At 33.6% G+C, this 18,622-nt stretch overlaps 1 protein-coding gene across 2 annotated transcripts in view; it reads left to right on the forward strand.

Moving 5' to 3' along the window:
• PRKACB (protein kinase cAMP-activated catalytic subunit beta) overlaps positions 1-18,622 on the forward strand; it is a 125,760-nt gene that overhangs the window by 38,741 nt on the left and 68,397 nt on the right. Inside the window, exon 1 of one of the 2 annotated variants that reach the window (XM_003990255.6) lies at positions 17,161-17,465. The exons of the other annotated variant lie outside the window; for it this stretch is intronic. Coding sequence (XP_003990304.1) covers positions 17,282-17,465 — 184 coding nt within the window. The 5' untranslated portion in view covers positions 17,161-17,281. Of the gene's footprint in view, positions 1-17,160; positions 17,466-18,622 lie in introns of those variants that run through there. 2 annotated transcript variants of the gene reach the window in all.

Below are 18,622 nucleotides of genomic sequence, written 5' to 3' on the forward strand. Positions count from 1 at the left end.
CCATTCTTTCTGTCCCTGGACAACTGGAGATATAAAACACTTGATACATAATTTTAAAATAAAATTTAGAATGGAGTGATGTGTTCCAGATACCTATCCAACTCTTTTTGAAATTTCCAATTTGATGTCTAATATGTCCAATAAAACCTTTCTTTATGACAACATGCTTCTAACCTATTCTTCACCTTTCCCCCATCTTAGTAATTGTCATCACTCCTTACCCATATGCTCATTGGTATTATAATACCAAAATCGTTGGTGTTATTTTTGATATCTTCCATTTATTCACTCTCTAGGTTCAGACTGTCAGCAGATCTCGTTTCTCCAAAATATATAAATGAAATCTGGCCGTTTCTCTCCCTTTCTGTCTCTCACCACAATCTCAGTGTTAAGTGGCCACCATTTCTTGCCTGGACTTTGCAGTAGTCTCAATTGTTTTCCCTTCTTCCATTCTTGCTCTCAATTTACACAGACCGTTTCCCAATCCATTCTCTGCTCAGTAGTACTATTGTTTCTGTCCATTCTTCTGTCACAGTCTGTCATTCACTGTTTCTTCTTCCTGGTTTACTCTTTTTCCATCAGCCTTTGATATGCTCCTTTTCTTATACTTCAGGTCTTGATAACTCAAATTAAAGTCATGTTCCTCAGACATTTTTGATCACCCTATATAAAGTAATCCTCTCCCTGCAAGTTACTTTCTATCACATCTTCCTTCTTCACATTTCTTAATCTGAGAAGGAGAGTGAATAGGTACGATCAAGTACATATTCATTCTTACCTATAGCCTTCATTCAGATAGATTTATCTTCTTGAATTGCCCTTGTTCCCTTTTCTGTTCTATTATAAATCCTGCCTTTCCTCCAAGACCCTTCTCAAGTTTTACATATTCTGTTCCATTTTCTTCAATACCTAGTATACACTGAACTCTTTCTTATCTTTAAGGTTTTTTGATGTTTTAAAAAGTCCCTTTAGCCCTTTGAAGTCCCGTAAGCAGAAAATACTAATAGCCTGGGATGTTAGAGTTCTAAAATGGTCAGTCTTTACTTTTATATTTGCTGTGATGTCTTCCATATAGATTAAGTGGCTGGAGTTCCTTGATATGTAAGAAGTATTTCACAAACATGTTTGTTTGGGTTAGTGTATCAGTAAGGTTTCTTTGTTAAAAAATTATTATCTCAAGCCATAGAAGATTAACTATTTAGAAAATTTTGCCTCCATTGTACAGCTGTATATTTAATTATACGTCATATAAATCTTCAGTTATTATCTATAGTAGATATTACTAGCTTTTACTTGACTTTTAAATTTCTTGGGTAGTCACCCTTACATAACTATTTTATATTCTCTATGATTCAATGCTTGGACATTATGGACAGTCAGTACATATTTGTGGATAGTTATATATTCTCTATTTCTTTGTTGATTAGGTAAAAAAAATCAGGTCCATAGGAATATGTTCATAAGTTCTCTGCAATTTAGCATACTTAAGCTAACTAAATGAGTGCATTACACCAATATTAAAAACAGTTTCTGAAAAGTTAATAAAACTAATTCATTTTTGGAAATATCTGCCATTCTTCCAAGGAATAAAATATTCACTAGTAGAATTTTACTGATTCAAGACATCAATATATGTCCTAGTTGAGTGAGTGTAGGGAAATGGAAAAATTTCACCATGTGTGTTACCAAGATACCTTATAAAATGTGTACTTTTACAAAAACCAAAAAGTAGAATAAGCTGTCTAAGTTGAAAAATTAGATAGTAATTGATCCATCAAATAAAATCTGAAAAACAGGTGCAACAGGGGTTTAAATATATCATTAGTAAGCATGATAATTTCCCCTTAAAAATACCTGTAAGACATTGAGTCAGATATTCTAAAGCCTTTATTTGTTGGAAGAATTAAAACCAAGAACAAAAATGCCGTAGTATGAAACTCTGCAGTAGGTATTCTCAACTGTATCAGTATTTAAAAAATCTATCTTTCCAGGGAAGAATGAAGTTATTTTATCTGCTAGTGTTACTAATAGTTGCATTTAATTAGGTAAAGAGTGTGAGTTCAGAACAATTAATCATTTGCCATAACTGTTATTCTTAGTACAATACTAAACTGGTTTACTGTGTCTATAATATAAATGAGAAAATTTTTTGCTTTATTTTTCTTATATTTGATAGCTATACACAGCAAATTTAGTTCTTATTCCTAATTGGACTCTGACTTTTGAAAAGTTATTTTAATAATCCATTGAATTGTCTATATTAACTGTTTTCCTATCTGGAGATTTACAGGTTTGTCTTAATAATACTTCCAGTGAAAAACTTGGGGTGCCTGGGTGGCTCAGTCGGTTAAGTGTCCAACTTCAGCTCAGGTCATGATCTCACAGTCCGTGAATTCAAGCCCCGCGTCGGGCTCTGTGCTGACAGCTCTGAGCCTGGAGCCTGCTTCAGATTCTGTCTCCCTCTCTCTCTCTGCCCCTCTCCTGCTCATGCTCTCTCTCTGTCTCAAAAATAAATTAAAACATTAAAAATAATTTTTTAATAAAAAATAATACTTCCAGTGAATACATTTTATGCTTTGAATAAATTTATTATTTCCTATTCTTATATCATAAAATTATATTAAAGATGAATATATGTTCAATGAGAATTTTTTATTTAAAGAAAACTGATTTGCACAACTTTTTATTATGTAAAAAAAAAAAAAGGTTTTTCCTAGGACTCTTTAGAATCTAATCTATTTTTCATTAAAGTTTATTTGCATAATGTAGGTACCCATCTGCTAAAAAGCACAATTTTATTTATTTTATTTTATTTTTATTCTTTTAATGTTCGTTTATTTCTGAGAGAGAGCACTCATGCACCCAGTGGGGGAGGGGCAGAGAGAGAGAGAGAGACCCAGAATCCAAAGCAGGCTCCAGACTCTGAGCTGTCAGCACAGAGTCCAATGCAGGGCTCAAACTCATCAACCATGAGATCATGACCTGAGCCAAAGTCTGATGCTTCACTGACTGAGCCACTCAGTGCCTCTAAAAAGCACAATTTTAAACAGGGCGTTTAAACAGTTTTAAACAGGGCGTTATACAGTACGGGACACAGAACTAATGCCTTTCATGTTTTAAGAACAATATTGTCTTGGTGTCACTGGAATTGTCCACTCATATCTATACCATTTTTTCCATATTGCATACATTGATTCTTGCAGTACATGTGCCACTTTCTCAGAAATACTAAATATTAAAATGGAATAGCTGTTTATAATCTTTTTGAACAATTTGGATGCTTCCAGTGCTTAGACTTTAAAAAAATGATATTGTAGTATACTTTGACTTTCTTTAACATGACTTAAATAAATAATAGTTATATAGTTATTAATCAGGTGTGTTAATGTAATACCTGTCTACATTTTCATAACATTTACAATTTACAAAGAGAATTCACTTACATTATCTTGAGTCATACGTAAAACCAGTAATAACATTCAGGTAAGGTATTAATGATCTTGTTTTGCAAAAAGAGGAAACCAAGGATTACAGAGATAACTAATTAGTTTCAAAGTGTCATAAACCCATTTATCAGCAAGCATAATAATAAATCCTAGGTTATTTAAAATACTCAATGTGTAAGGAGCCAGTTAAGAAATAACTAGCTTGAATCCCATTCTCCACAGTTCTCCCATCTACAATATTTCCTCCAAATTATCTATTCAGAACTGTTTTAAGAAAAGTAATATCTGTCAGCAGTTTTAATATTATTAATATGCCTATCTTTATTCATTGATTAAACAGATAATCAGCAAAGATGATACAACTTTAAACATTTTTCCTTCTGTCTTTTTTATTTTTATTTATTTTTTTTCAGGTAGAGAGAGAGAGAGGGATGGGTGGGGCAGAAGGAGAGGGGGAGAGAGAATCTTAAGCAGGCCCCATGCCCAGCACTGAGCTCAACAGGGGGCTCGATCTCACAACCACGAGACCATAACCTAAGCTGAAATTAAGAGTCAGATGCTGGGTCGCCTGGGTGGCTCAGTTGGTTAAGCATCCGACTTCAGCTCAGGTCATGATCTCACGGTCCGTGAGTTCGAGCCCCGCATCATGCTCTGTGCTGACAGCTCAGAGCCTGGAGCCTTCTTCTGATTCTGTGTTTCCCTCTCTCTCTGCCCCTCCCTTGCTCATGCTCTGTCTCTCTCTGTCTCAAAAATAAATAAAAACATTAAAAAAAAATAAAAAAAAAGAGTCAGATGCTTAACCAACTGAGCCATCCAGGCACCCTTATCCTTATGTTTATTGTAGCACTATTTACAATAGCCAAGATATGGAAGCAACCCAGATGTCCATAGAAGAATGAATAAAGAAGATGTGGCATATATGTGTGTGTGTATATATATATATATATATATATATATATATATATACATATATATATATATATATATATATATATAATATTCACTAGTAGAATTTTACTGATTCAAGACATCAATATATGTCCTAGTTGAGTGAATGTAGGGAAATGGAAAAAATTTCATCATGTGTGTTACCCATACCTTATAAAATGTGTACTTTTACATGTCTGTTGAAGATAAATAAGGGAGGAAAACCAAAAAGTAGAACAAGCTGCCTAAGTTGAAAAACTAGAAAGTAATTGATCCATCAAATAAAATCTGAAAAACAGGTGCATTATATATATAATGGACTATTATTCAGCCATAAAAAGAATGAGATCTTGTCATTTGCAACAACATGGAGTGACCTAGAGGGTATAATGCTTAGTGAAAAAATTCAGGGAAAGCAAATACCATTTGATTTCACTCACATGTGGAATTTAAGAAACTATACAAACAAAAAAAGACAATCCCAGTTTGGAGAGGCATCCTTCCTAATCCAGCCCTGTCTAGGCTTTCTTTCTAAAGAGGGGGAGGGGGGAAGCTATATCATGGAGAAACACCTGTGAAGGTCAAAGCCCAGAAAAACAGGCCAAATAAGAAATAAAGATTTAATTCTAATATTACAGAATGCTTTTCCTCCCCCACCCAAACCCTCATACCAAAACCAAAAGAGAAAAAGCCAACTATCCAAATAAGCAGATATATAACAGGGATCCAGTATAATAATAGAATTACAGCTGAAAAAGCCATGGACTCTCTGAAGAGAAGTATTGAGGGAAGCCCACAGTCAATAAGGGACAAAAAACAAAGATAATGGAGGAACTTGAAGCTTCTGACACTTATTAAACACAGCTCACCTCCTGGCCAGACTAACAGATCCACATAGTAAATGCTTACTTACCTCTTCCTATTTCCCAATACCAAATGGTGAACTTTCAACAAAAAGAAGACATGCCTAAAGACAAGAAAGAACAGTGTGAAAAAACAAAGAAAGCACCAGAACCAAACTCAGATATTACAGATGTTGGAATTATTAGATAGGGAACTTAAAATAACTATGATTAATATGTTAAGAGCTCTAATAGAAACAGTAAACAATATGCAAGAAAACATGAGCAATGTAAGCAGAAAGAAACTAAGAAAGTATCAAAAGCAAGTGCTAGAAGTAAAAAAAAAAAAAAATCAAAAAACCCACTAACAAATAAATGGTTTTGGATGAGCTTATCAGTAGAATAATATAGCTGAGGAAAGAATCAGTGAGGTGGAACCTCACCTTAACATGTTTGAAAAAATAGTACTCATGCAAAGTATATTCTCAGATCACAGCAAATTAAACCAGAAATGGATAACAGAAATTAAGCTGGAAAATTCCCAAATATAGAAATTAATTAAAGAGCATACTTTTAAATAACACATGAGTCAAAGAAGAAGTCTCAAGAAATTTGAAAATAATTTAAATGATAATGAAAATACAATTTATCACAATTTGGGGAATTCAGCAAAAACAGTGCTTAGAGGGCAGCTTATAACCTTAAGTTTCCACTTTAGGAATGTAGAGAAAGGAAGCAATTTAAGCCCAATGCAAGCTAAAGAAATCATACAGACTAGAAATTGAATACAGGAAACCAGTGAGAACAATTATTTTTAAAAGTTTGTTCTAGGGGTGCGGCTGGGTGACTCAGTGAAGCATCTAACTTTGGCTCATGTCACAATCTCATGGTTCATGAGTTTGGTGGGGCCCCACATCGGGCTCTCTGCTCTCAGCAATAGAGCCCACTTCAGATCCTCTTTCTCCCTCTCTCTGCCCCTCCCCTTCTTGTGTGCACACTGCCCCCCCAAAAAAATTTTTTTCAAAATTTAATTCTAAATTTGAAAATCTAGATTTTTTTTTTTTTAATTCTCAAGTTAGTTAACATACAGTGTAGTCTTGGCTTCAGGAGTAGAACCCAGTGATTCATCACTTACATATAACACCCATTGCTCATCCCAACAAGCGCCCTCTCTAATGCCCATCACTCATTTGCCCCACCCTCATCAACTCTCAGTTTGTTCTCTGTATTTAAGAGTCTCTTATGGTTTGCCTCCCTCTATGTTTTTATCTTATTTTTCCTTCTTTTTACCTATGATCATCTGTTAAGTTTCTCAAATTTCACATATGAGTGAAATTATGTGATACTAGTCTTTCTCTATTTCACTTAGTATAATACCCTCCAGTTCCATCCATGTTGTTGCAAATGGCAAGATTTCATTCTTTTTCATCACTTAGTAGTATTCCATTTTATATATACATATGTACACACACACACACACACACACACACACACACACACACACACATCTTCTTAATCCATTCATCAGTTGTTGGACATTTGGGCTCTTTCCATAATTTGGCTGTTGTTGATAGTGCTGCTATAAACATTGGGGTGCATGTGCCCCTTCAAATCAGCATTTCTGTATCATTTGGATGAATTCCTAGTAGTGCAATTGCTAGGTCATAGAATAGTTCTATTTTTAGTTTTTTGAGGAACATCCACACTGTTTTCCAGAGTGGCTGCTCCAGTTTGCATTCCCACCAACAGTGCAGTAGGGTTCCCCTTTCTCCAAATCTTGCCAACATCTGTTATTGTTTGAGTTGTTAATTTTAGCCATTCTGACAGGTGTGAGGTGGTATCTCATTGTGCTTTTGATTTGTTATTTCCCTGATTGAGTATCTTTTCATGTGTCAGTTGGCTATCTGGATATCTTCTTTGGAAAAGTGTCTATTCATGTCTTTTGCCCATTTCTTCATGGGATTATTTGTTTTTTGGGGTATTGAATTTGGTAAGTTCTTTATAGATTTTGGTTTCTAACCCTTTATCTGATATCATTTGCAAATATCTTCTTCCATTCCGTCGGTTGCCTTTTAGTTTTGTTGATTGTTTCCTTTGCTGTGCAGAAGCTTAAATTTTTTTTTAATTTTTTTTTAACGTTTATTTATTTTTGAGACAGAGAGAGACACAGCATGAACGGGGGAGGGTCAGAGAGAGGGAGACACAGAATCCAAAACAGGCTCCAGGCTCTGAGCTGTCAGCACAGAGCCCGATGCGGGGCTCGAACTCACAGACCACGAGATCATGACCTGAGCCGAAGCCGGCTACTTAACCGACTGAGCCACCCAGGCGCCCCTTAAAATTTTTTTTAATTAAAAAAAATAAAAACTTGATCTAGGGAAAATTCAGTAAAATTGATAAATATCTAGCCAGGCTAATAAAAAAAAAAAGGATGAAGAACACAAATTACAATATTAGAAATCAAAGCTTGAAGATCGCCATAACGCCCATGGGCATTAAGAGGTAATAAAAGAATACTGTGAAAAATTTTAGATCCACAAGTTAATAACTCAGATGAAATAGACCAATTTTTTGAAGGAGATAGATTGTCAAAACTTACACAAATAGAAATAGATAATCTGAATAGATCTATCAATGTATCTATCTTAATCTATCTATTAAGACCGAATCAATAATTTGAAAATTAATAATTAAGAAATAATTTCTGAAAAAGCATCAGGACTAGATGCATTCACTAGTGAATTCTACCAGATACAACTCATTTATAAGATAAACAATCCATTTAAAAAATGGGCAAAAGATCTGAACAGACATCTCACTAAAGATAATGATGGTAAGTAAATAAGCCTAATGAAAAGATGCTCAACATCATTTGTCCCTAGGGAATTGCAAAATGAAATAATAAGATACTACTATACATCTTTTAAAATGGCTAATGTTAAAACATACACAAAACTGCCGATTTCCAATAAGGACATAGAACAACAGGAACTCTTCATTGGTGGTGGTAAATAAAAATGGTACAGCCACTTTGGAAGACATTTTGGCAATTTCTTGCAGAGCTAAACAGAATCTAAACATACAATCCAACAATCACATTCCTAGGAATTTAATTTACTATGCTAATTTAAAAACTACATCCACACAGAAACCTGCACATGAAAGTTTATACCAACTCTAGTCATAATGGCCAAAAAATAGAAGTAACTATGACCCTTCAGTAGGTGAATAAACAAACTCAAGTACATCAATATGGTAGGTTATTATTCAGTGATAAAAAGAAATAAGCCATAAAACCACAAAAAGACATGCATGTATTTTAAATTCATATTTGTAGGTGATAGAATAAGATTGAAAGGTCTGCATAGGGTATGACTCCAATTTTGAAACTCTGGAAAAGGCAAAACTCTAGCAGTGGTAAAAAGATCAATAGGTGCTAAGAATCAGGGAAGCTCAGGATATTTACAAAGGTGCTAAACTATTCTGTTGATAATGTAATTGTGGTTACATGACATTATACATTTGTCCAAACCCATAGCACCCACAGTACAGAGTAAATCTTAATGTATGTAATTTTTGTCTTATGTATGTAATTAAAAAAAAACACATCATTTAGAAAGTTGGGGGATCCCAGAATGAAATGCAGACTGTGACAAAACAATCTAACTTTATTACAAACTCATGAAACAGCCTCACTGAAGATGAGGCCAAAGGTGCTGATCTAAGTAAATTTGGGAATAGGTGAAATCTGTAAGGGTAGAGGCAACAGAAACTGCATAGTAGTGTACTTGAGTTAATAAAGTTGTTTCCCATGGGGATAAAGTTGTTAACTGTACCAGCTTAACAATTCTGATATTTCCATATGTGTATACTGAAATTGAACAAGTAAGTAAATGAATAGTGGATGGTTGGAGTGGGAGTTTTCAAGTAAGAAAGAGGAGGAAGTTAAATGAATCATGCAGTAATGAATTAGAGTTGGAGATACTAGAAAGAACTCATCTTTACCTTATTATAGACACAGATGATTATATGTAGAAATACTTATAGATATGGGTATATACACATTTGGTACACACATGTATTTTTCTGCTCTGTCAGCTGAGAAGGCCTAAAGGCAACAACACTCCAGTAGCAACAAGCTCACCTAGTTCCCAGATCTTGGTCTGTAGTACCATTGTCCAGTAAGAGGAACTAGAGCTCCTTGGAGAAATGGCTGATTCTAGGATTGATGCAGGAAGTATACAAAATGAGCATGGGCCATTTTATAGTGCTAGTAAGCAAGTGTTCAAATATACATGCATGTGTGCACGTGCTTATGCACACACACACGATTGTATATCAAAGTGGCATAGGAAGCAATTGAAAGTTTCCAATGGCCAAAACTTGAATGATCTGAGCAATAAAATAAATAATGTAGTATTGGATTATAGCCCAAAATATAAAATAAATATCCATGAGTCCATATAGAATGTAAATAAATGATTGAATAAATAAATGGGGAAGAAGAGACACATTGCCCTAGCAGAGGAATTCCACTCTGCCTTGAAGGAAGTAGAGTGTAACTCCCCATTCCTTAAGTGTGCACTGGGCATAGTGACTTAATTCCAACAAGTACGGTATGGAATAGGTGGAGGCACCTGAAAAACACTACCTCAACCAGGTGATCAAGGATAGCATTCACATTGATAAGTCGTGTTGATAGTATATACCCTTGATATGATGTGATATGTTATTTTTACTTCTTTGGTCCTCAGTGCCCATAACCCCAGCCATCATGAAAACAACAACACACAAATAGTAATTGAGGAACACTGTACAACATGCCTGACCAATACTCCTCAGAATTGTCAAGGTCATCAAAACAAGGGAAATCTGAGTAAGAGTCTAAGGAAACATGAGTCATCATAGCTAAGAAGAGCCAAAGGAGACAGGAGTACTAAATGTAATGTGGTATCATGGGTGGGATCCTGGAACAGGAAAAGGACATTAGTTAAAACCTAAGGAAATGTGAATAAACTACAGACTTTGGTTAACAAATGTGTATCAACATTGGCTCATTAATTATACAAATTTACCATACTAATGTGAGATGTTAATAATAGTGAAAAACAGGTGTTGGTTATATAGCAACTCTGTACTATCTTTGTAATTTTTCTGTAAATTTAAAGCTGTTATAAAATAAAAAGTTTATTTCAAGAAAAAGTTCCATTTTATATGTCTTAAAAATATAAACTATATTGTCAGAAAGTATCAAGTTGCTGGGATTCAGGATGGAAAGAAGGAAAAATTATGAAGAGGCATGAGAAAAGTTCATTATCTTGCCTTTGGTCCTGGTTTCACAGTTGTATTTATATGTCAACATCAAATTCTACACTTCACATATTTGCAGTTTATTTTATGTCAGTTATATTCATTAAAGCTTTTTTTAACAAATAGGGAACAAACAGAAAAAAAGTAACAAAATAATAGACCTAAAGCCAATTATATCAATAATTACAGCAAATGTAAATGATTTAAACAAGACTCAGCTATGTGTTATATACAAGAAATTGACTTTAAATATATTGATACAGTGTTTAAAAGCAAAAGACTGGAGGGAAAGATACGCCATACAAATACTATTCGGTAAAATTTGTGTTGGCAGTATTAATATCATACAAAGTTGACTTCAAGAAAATTAGCCAGGATTAAGAAGGGATATTTATAATGCTCAAAGTGTCCATTTGGTAAGAAGATAAAACAATCCTAAATATATATGAATCTAAAAACAGAGTTTCAAAATACATGAAGCAAAAACTAATATACTGAAAGGAGAGAAATACGAAAATCTACAAAGTTGAAGACTTCTTTAATCTTCTCTCAGTTATCTATAGAACAATTAAACCAAAATTCTGAAAGAATATAGAAGACTTGAAAAACACCATCAATCATATTGACCTAATTGACATTTATAGTATACTTAGCAATTATAAAAGACACTCTTTTCAAATGTTCATGGGACATTCACCATCAAAGACCATATTCTTGGTCATAAGACAACACTTTAAAAATTTAAAAGAATTAAAAATCATGTTCTGACCATAATGGAATTAATTAGAAATCAGTAAGAGAACTAGATACCAGGGAAATTTTTCAGATACTTGGAAATTTAAACAATACACTTCTAAATAATCCTAGGTATTATCCCAAAAAAAGTAGAGGGAAGGAAGAAAGATAAGAGCAAGAATCAATGAAATTAAAAACAGAAAGAATGGTAGAGAAAATCAATGAAAACAAGAGGTGGTTCCTTTAAAAAAAATACTTAGAATGTTTTTGCCAGATTTACCAAGGAAAGTAGGCAAATTACCACTATCAAAAATGAAAGAGGGGATATAACTACAGATGCCACAGACATTAAAAGGGTAATAAAGAGATTTGAAACATTGTATTCACATAAATTTGACAACTTAGTTGAAATAGACCAATTGGTGAAAAACAAACTACCAAATTCACGGAAGATGAAATAGACAACTGAATAGTACCATATCTATTAAAGAAATTGAATTGGTATTTTTAGCCTTTCAAAAAAGAACTCGTGGCCCAGATAGTTTTCCTGACAAATTCTACCAAATATTTAAGGAAAAAATGATACCACCTTTTTGCAGTCTCTTCCAGAAAATAGAAGACAGAATACCTCTCAACTTGTTTTATGCCCTCATCCTTAACCTGATATCAAAATCATTCAAAAACGGTAATGAAATTAAAATTTGAAAATATTTCTTATAAACATATACACAGAATTCTCAAGAAGTATTCATAAGTTGAATCCAGCAATATATAAAAAGAATAGTACATTAAGACCAAGAGGTATTTATCCTGGGGATTCAAGCCTGGCTCAATATTTGAAAACTAATCAGTAACTGTAATCTATCATATTAATAGGCTAAAGAAGTAAAACCATATGATCATTACCAATAGATGCTAAAAAAGCATTAGATAAAATTAACATCCCTGTAAGGTAAAAATACCTAGCTAGGAATACAAAGAAACTCCTTATCTCAATAAGGGGCAATTACAAAAAATGTCAACAGCTGACATAATAAATGATGAAAAACTAAATGTTTTCTTTCTAAGATTGGGAATAGGGCAACGATGTCCACTCTTGATACTCTTTTGTTCAACATTATTACTAGAAGTCCTAGAAATAAAACAATCTGTTCAAAGATGACATGATTGCCTTCATAGAAAATCCCAAGAAATCTACAAAAAGACTCATAAAACTAATAAGTGCACGTAGCAAGGTTGCAATATACAAGGTTAAAATATGAAAATAAGACCTATTTCTAACACTAGCAGTGAACAATTGTAAACATTTTTTAAAGTACATTTACAATAGCTCCAATTTAAAAAATGGTATGTAGGTATAACTAACAAAATATGTGCAGGATCTAAATGCTTAAAACTTTAAACACTAATGAAAGAAATCAAAGACCCAAGTATCATTAAGAGATACATTATGACCATGGATTGAAAACTCATTGAGAGTTTTCTCAATTGAGAAATTGAGAGGCATTTCTCTCAATAAACACAATCTTTTTTTAAAAAATTTTTTTTAACATTTATTTATTTTTGAGAAGAGAGAGACAGAGCATGAATGGGGGAGGGTCAGAGAGAGAGGGAGACACAGAATCTGAAACAGGCTCCAGGCTCTGAGCTGTCAGCACAGATCCCGACGTGGGGCTTGAACTCACGGACCGCGAGATCATGACCTGAGCCGAAGTCAGACACTTAACCGACTGAGCCACCCAGGCGCCCCTCAATAAACACAATCTTAATAAAGTCCCAGCAAGATTATTTTTGTAGGCATAGACAAACTTAAAATACATATGAAAGGTTAAGGAAGTCTAACAGTCAAAACAATTAAAAAAAAAAAGTTGGAAGATTTACCCTATCTGGCTTAAGACTTACTCAAAAGCTACAGTAACCAACACAGTAGGGTATTGATGAAAGAATTGACACATCAAATCAGTGGAACAGGACAGAGTCCAGAATAGACCCCGACAAATATATTGTTAATTGATTTTTGACAAAGCTGCAAAGTAATTCAGTTGTGAATGGATATATAAATTGTGGTAAATCCATACACTGGAATACTGTAATAAAAATGAGTCTACTATTGAAACACAACATGGATGAATCTTAATTGTTATATTGTGCTAAATGAAAGAAGCCAGTCTTAAAAGGTTGAATACATTTATAAAATACAGGAATCCATTTATTTTTAAAAATTTGTTGTAAATGTTTATTTTTATTTTTGAGAGGGAGAGAGAATGAGTGGGGGAGGAGGAGGAGGAGGAGGAGGAGGAGAGAGAGAGAGAGAGAGAGAGAGAGAGAATAAGTGGGGGAGGGGCAGAGAGGACCTGCATTAACAGCAGCAAGCCTGATGCAGGACTGTGAAATCATGATTTGAGCCAAAGTCAGATACTCAACTAGCTAGCCACTCAGGTGCCCCATGAATCCATTAAAACATTTTGTGAAAGGCAGAACTGTTACCCTAAAACCTTTATTTGAATAGCAGAGGTCATGGTCATATTATGTGCCCTCTATGTGGAACAAATAACATCATTTATGTATCGAGTATGCTTCCATGTGTTTCTTTTAACCTCGAAACTCTGACGTGTATAGTTATGCTTGGCCTCAGCATGATTGTAAACCTAAAGGTAGACATTGAAATCACATGGCTATAAGGTGACTGATCATCTATAGGGAAATATTCTAATAGCAGATTTTTAGACTCGAGACAGTATATCCAAGAACTAATTCCACCCCCTACTATTCTTTTATTCGCACTTCCTCATCTTTGTTTGAAAAATGCTGCATTTGAAAAAAAAATCTTTACTTCTTTTGGTAATCACTGTTGTGCAGTACGAAGGAGCTCTGATCTAGGAGCCAGAAGACTTAAGTGACTTTGGGCAAGTGACTTCGTGTTTAGAAGTTTGTTTTCTCATCTTAAAGTTAATAACACCTGTCCTGCCTACTTAATTTGTAAAGATCTGATAAGCCAGTGGAAACCATTTTATATGTTGTAAAGTAATTGGTAAATGTAAGCTTTCATTAGTATTATTAAATATAAGGGAAAAAACCCCAGGATTTTGTGGTATCTTAAGATAATCAAAGGAGATTCAACTCTGAAAATTGTTATGATCTCAAAAATTAATGCAGAATGAATAAGGACTTTGTAACCTCAAAGTTGATTACTCCAGTTTTATTATCACACGTTATTTAAATTATTACTAGAGTATAAAATATGCTCTTGTATCAAATTTGGAGTTCAGCGCTAGACATCTTAGTACAAATTAAAATTCTGAAAATACCGTCAGGATGAAATACGAGCAATATACTTCTTAAGATTAATTTGAATTATGAAGGAATTCTGTTTTAGTTAAAGCTGTAGTTGTTTCCTTCTATCAGTAGATGCCAGTAGAGTTCTTCTTTTTAATAAAAGTCAAATTGCCTAAGTACTTCCATAGCAACAACTTCCTGGTCACATTACCATATATAGAAACATGCTCTGCAGACTAAAGGTTCTACTTTCTATAAGGACTTGGTAACAAATGGAAACAGTTTTATTGAAGAAAAAAAAAAAGCCCAGATTTCATCACTAGATGAAGCTTATTTCCCCTTCTGCCTTCTATCCCTCCTCCTCCTTCTCTGCTTATTTTGCTGTAAGCATTATGCATTGTTTTAAATAAATTAATCTTAGTGTTATAGTTAGGAATCTGGATCATCTGTACTAAACTTGAGCAAGGTTGAATATGCCTAGCTAAGCATATTAAAAATGAATATGGTGAGACAATTGTTAGGATTAACTTGTGCATTTGGCAAGGGAATACCATGAGTATGATATTTTGGAAGGTTAATGTGTCAGAGATGAGTGATTGAAAGAAATGACTGGAAGTAGAGAAAACAAATTATTTTAGAAATCAACATTTGCACTAATAAAAATGACACCCAGAGAATGAACAGAATTTAGTAACAGACTGAATATACAGAAAAAAGAGTTCAGTGACATTGCATAAACAAAATTAAAACATTTTCAAGTATTTGATTTTTATGCAGACCTTCAATTTGTTAAGAATGAATGCTTTCTTCAACGTATTTATTGAGTCTGCAGTATATGTATTACATTTATGAATTCAAGTGACTCACAATTTGAGACATAAATTTACAAACAGCAAGTTTTAACACAAAGATTTAAGATTGGTGGAAACAGGTGAGAGTGATTTATTTTCTAGGAAATATGTGGGAAAACTCAGTGAAGAGGTGACAATCAGAGTGGTCCTCGAGGATAACTAGAATTTCTCCTAAGATAGTAAGTCAGAGAATTCAGGAAGTTCATCTCCTTCTGCCCCTATAGTCCTTCCATACTCTGAGGTGTTTATTAAAGACTGCAGAAACTTGTTCAGTGTCTGTTTTGTGTAAAGTACTGTCAGCTGTTAATAAGTTATCTATTCTTGTACACACATATTTACACAGAAAGCTGAAAATGTTGAAAGTTTAGTCCTATAGATCCTGTTGGCCATTTGTTTACATTGATACTAATTTTATTACACAAGACAAAGTGTACACAAAGGAGCTGTTACTTGGCAAAATTCATTAGTCAGTTTTTCGTGGATATGTGTATGTGTTGTCCTAATTTGATTACATTATTGCTCCTACTTATTCTATTTATTATGATTGTTCCTATCCTATTAAGCAGTTGGCAGGAAATCTGGACTAACATATTTTTTTAAAATTTTTTTTTAACATTTATTTATTTTTGAGACAGAGAGAGACAGAGCATGAACAGGGGAGGGGCAGAGAGAGAGGGAGACACAGAATCTGAAACAGGCTCCAGGCTCCGAGCTGTCAGCACAGAGCTGGACGCGGGGCTCAAACTCATGGACCGCGAGATCATGACCTGAGCCGAAGTCGGATGCCCAACCCACCAAGCCACCCAGGCGCCCCTGGACTAACATATTTTTAGTTAGATTCTTCTCTCTCCCAAGGAGAAAAGCATATAGATTTCTCATCCTTTAATTAGTGTCAAAAGGCAAGTACTCAAAATCATCATTAAATGCCACAGGTTACTTTGTTTCCTGCAAATAGACAGTTGCAAATTTTATTTACTTTTAATCAAATGAGTTGTTGCTAAGTCAGACCTAAAGTTAGGGATCAGGTAAGCAGTAGTACTCAGTGCTTAGTTTTAAAAATTAACGTGTTTCCGTAAACTAGAAGGAATTTGTTTTCTCAGTTGAAATGTCTTGTTGTGGCTGATTTTATATCATTGTAAATCTTATATTTTGTTCCCTTTTTTCAAATTTTAGAATGTTTTAAAATGTACTGCTGATAGGGCACTTGTCAGCAGATTGTCAGTTTGATAAGCAGTACTCCCATACTCCGTTTTTGTAGTTCCTGTATATATTAGACTTAAGTCAATGAGTTAGCAACATTCAGTTCTTTGTTTTAAATGCTAGTTCAAATTTTTCTTAGTTAAAACACATGTCATATAGTTGTTTTGCAGAAGTTTTTAATATTCATTTTATATGAGTTTTTGATGAAAAGTTAGCTGCTTATAAGGATTCATAAAATCTGTACATTAGCTGATTTCCTGGAAACCACACACAACCTTTTTAACCTATTATATTTGGAAAGTGGTTTGGCCTTGAATTGTTTGCATAGGGTTGTAATACATGTTTAACTAGTTTCCCTTTCTAAAAATTTTTTTCAGTCTGTATATAAAGCCTTAAATTTAATGTTGTCATTAACCTATTTATTAATATTAAACAGTCTTAAGTATAAAATCTTTCGGGCTGCTATCGCAAGGCTTTAAAGTCCCCATCTTTAGTTGAAATGAAGAATTTTGCTAAGAAAGGCTCAGTAATGTACTGTTTTATATTAACAGGAAACAGAACAGCAGTAGTGGTTTGAATACCCTGCAAACAGGAAGTTTGACACTTGCATAGCTCTTAGCTTCTGTGCAAGAAGTTGTTGAGCTCCTTCTGGAAATATTTTCAGTTACTTTAAGTAAAGTGCAAATGCACATGAATGGCAGCTTATAGAGAACTACCCTGTAACCAGTATACAGGTACAACTGCTCTTCAGAAATTGGAAGGTTTTGCTAGCCGATTATTTCATAGACATTCTAAAAGTACTGCACATGATCAGAAAACAACTCTGGAAAATGACAGCCTTCATTTCTCTGAACATACTGCCTTATGGGACAGATCAAGTAAGTTTTTTTTTTTTTTTTTAATGATACATTTTTAACTAGAAGCTAAAATACTAATTGGAATTTTAGAATCAAACATAAAGAGCAATGTTTTGTTTGTCTTTTTATGATTTGCACAAGGACATTTTGCAGGATGAAGTTGCAAAATTCCACAAAAACTTGATTATAAGTTGAACTGAATTGTGTAGTTCATTGTTTTGTTTTATATCTGACCACTAAGTGAGTATCCATAGGAAATCTTTCTACAAAATTCTTATTACCATCTCTAGTGTATGTTACTGTTTTTTTGTTTTTATTTTTCTTATATAAAAGTGAAGAGCCTAAACTTTAGAAATAATAATCAGGTTATTTTTAAAAAATTGTTTGGGTTCATAAGTCCTAAATTTCAAAGGTCAGAAGACTTGAATTTATAATTCAAGTTCTATTATGTTTACTATTTTTTATTTTTAAATGCACGTGTGAAAGTGACTTCAGTTTCACAAGCAGGATTTCTAATACAAAAGCATAGTATAATTATTCGGTGTGAAATCTTATATTTAGAACATTAGAAATATCAAAAGCTTTTATAATTATATTTTATATTACTTATAATTACGGTTAAAGGAGGAAAAAGTTGTTTATGCATACATCACATTCTTTCCAGGCATGTTAAAATGTTTGGACTTGCTGCTTTGCTAAAATGGTGATATGTAACCATTTTTGGTGGCGTGCACTTTTAAAAGATAAATTTCACGTATAAACAATACCAGTGCCTCCATTCCACTTCTCACCTTGGACCCTCCCCAAGGTATTTTTGTCATTGTGATTAAAGGAACAATAGAATTACCCTTGGTAGCCTTGCCCTTTTTGGTGTGTTTGTTAATCAGATAGCACTAGGTTTTGCCCTTTTCTGTTTGTATATTCCATAGCAGTCTAAAAACACAGTTTAAAAAGACAAAACAAACCAAGAATGCTTTACAAAATTTACTCCCTATTTTTTACAGTACCTTCATAGTTCTATAGAAGCTTATTTGAATTATTTATTTACTACATCAGAATTTTTTACCTTCTTGGAGCTGTTTTAGGGAGAAAGTAAAGAACATATATATGTAAAATTTTTCTTATTCTAAAGGTTTTGTTTATAATTAATCCTTACCATATAGCAGGTTGATAGGTGA

This window comes from Felis catus, chromosome C1, assembly GCF_018350175.1.
Source record: "Felis catus isolate Fca126 chromosome C1, F.catus_Fca126_mat1.0, whole genome shotgun sequence".
NCBI lineage: Eukaryota > Metazoa > Chordata > Mammalia > Carnivora > Felidae > Felis > Felis catus.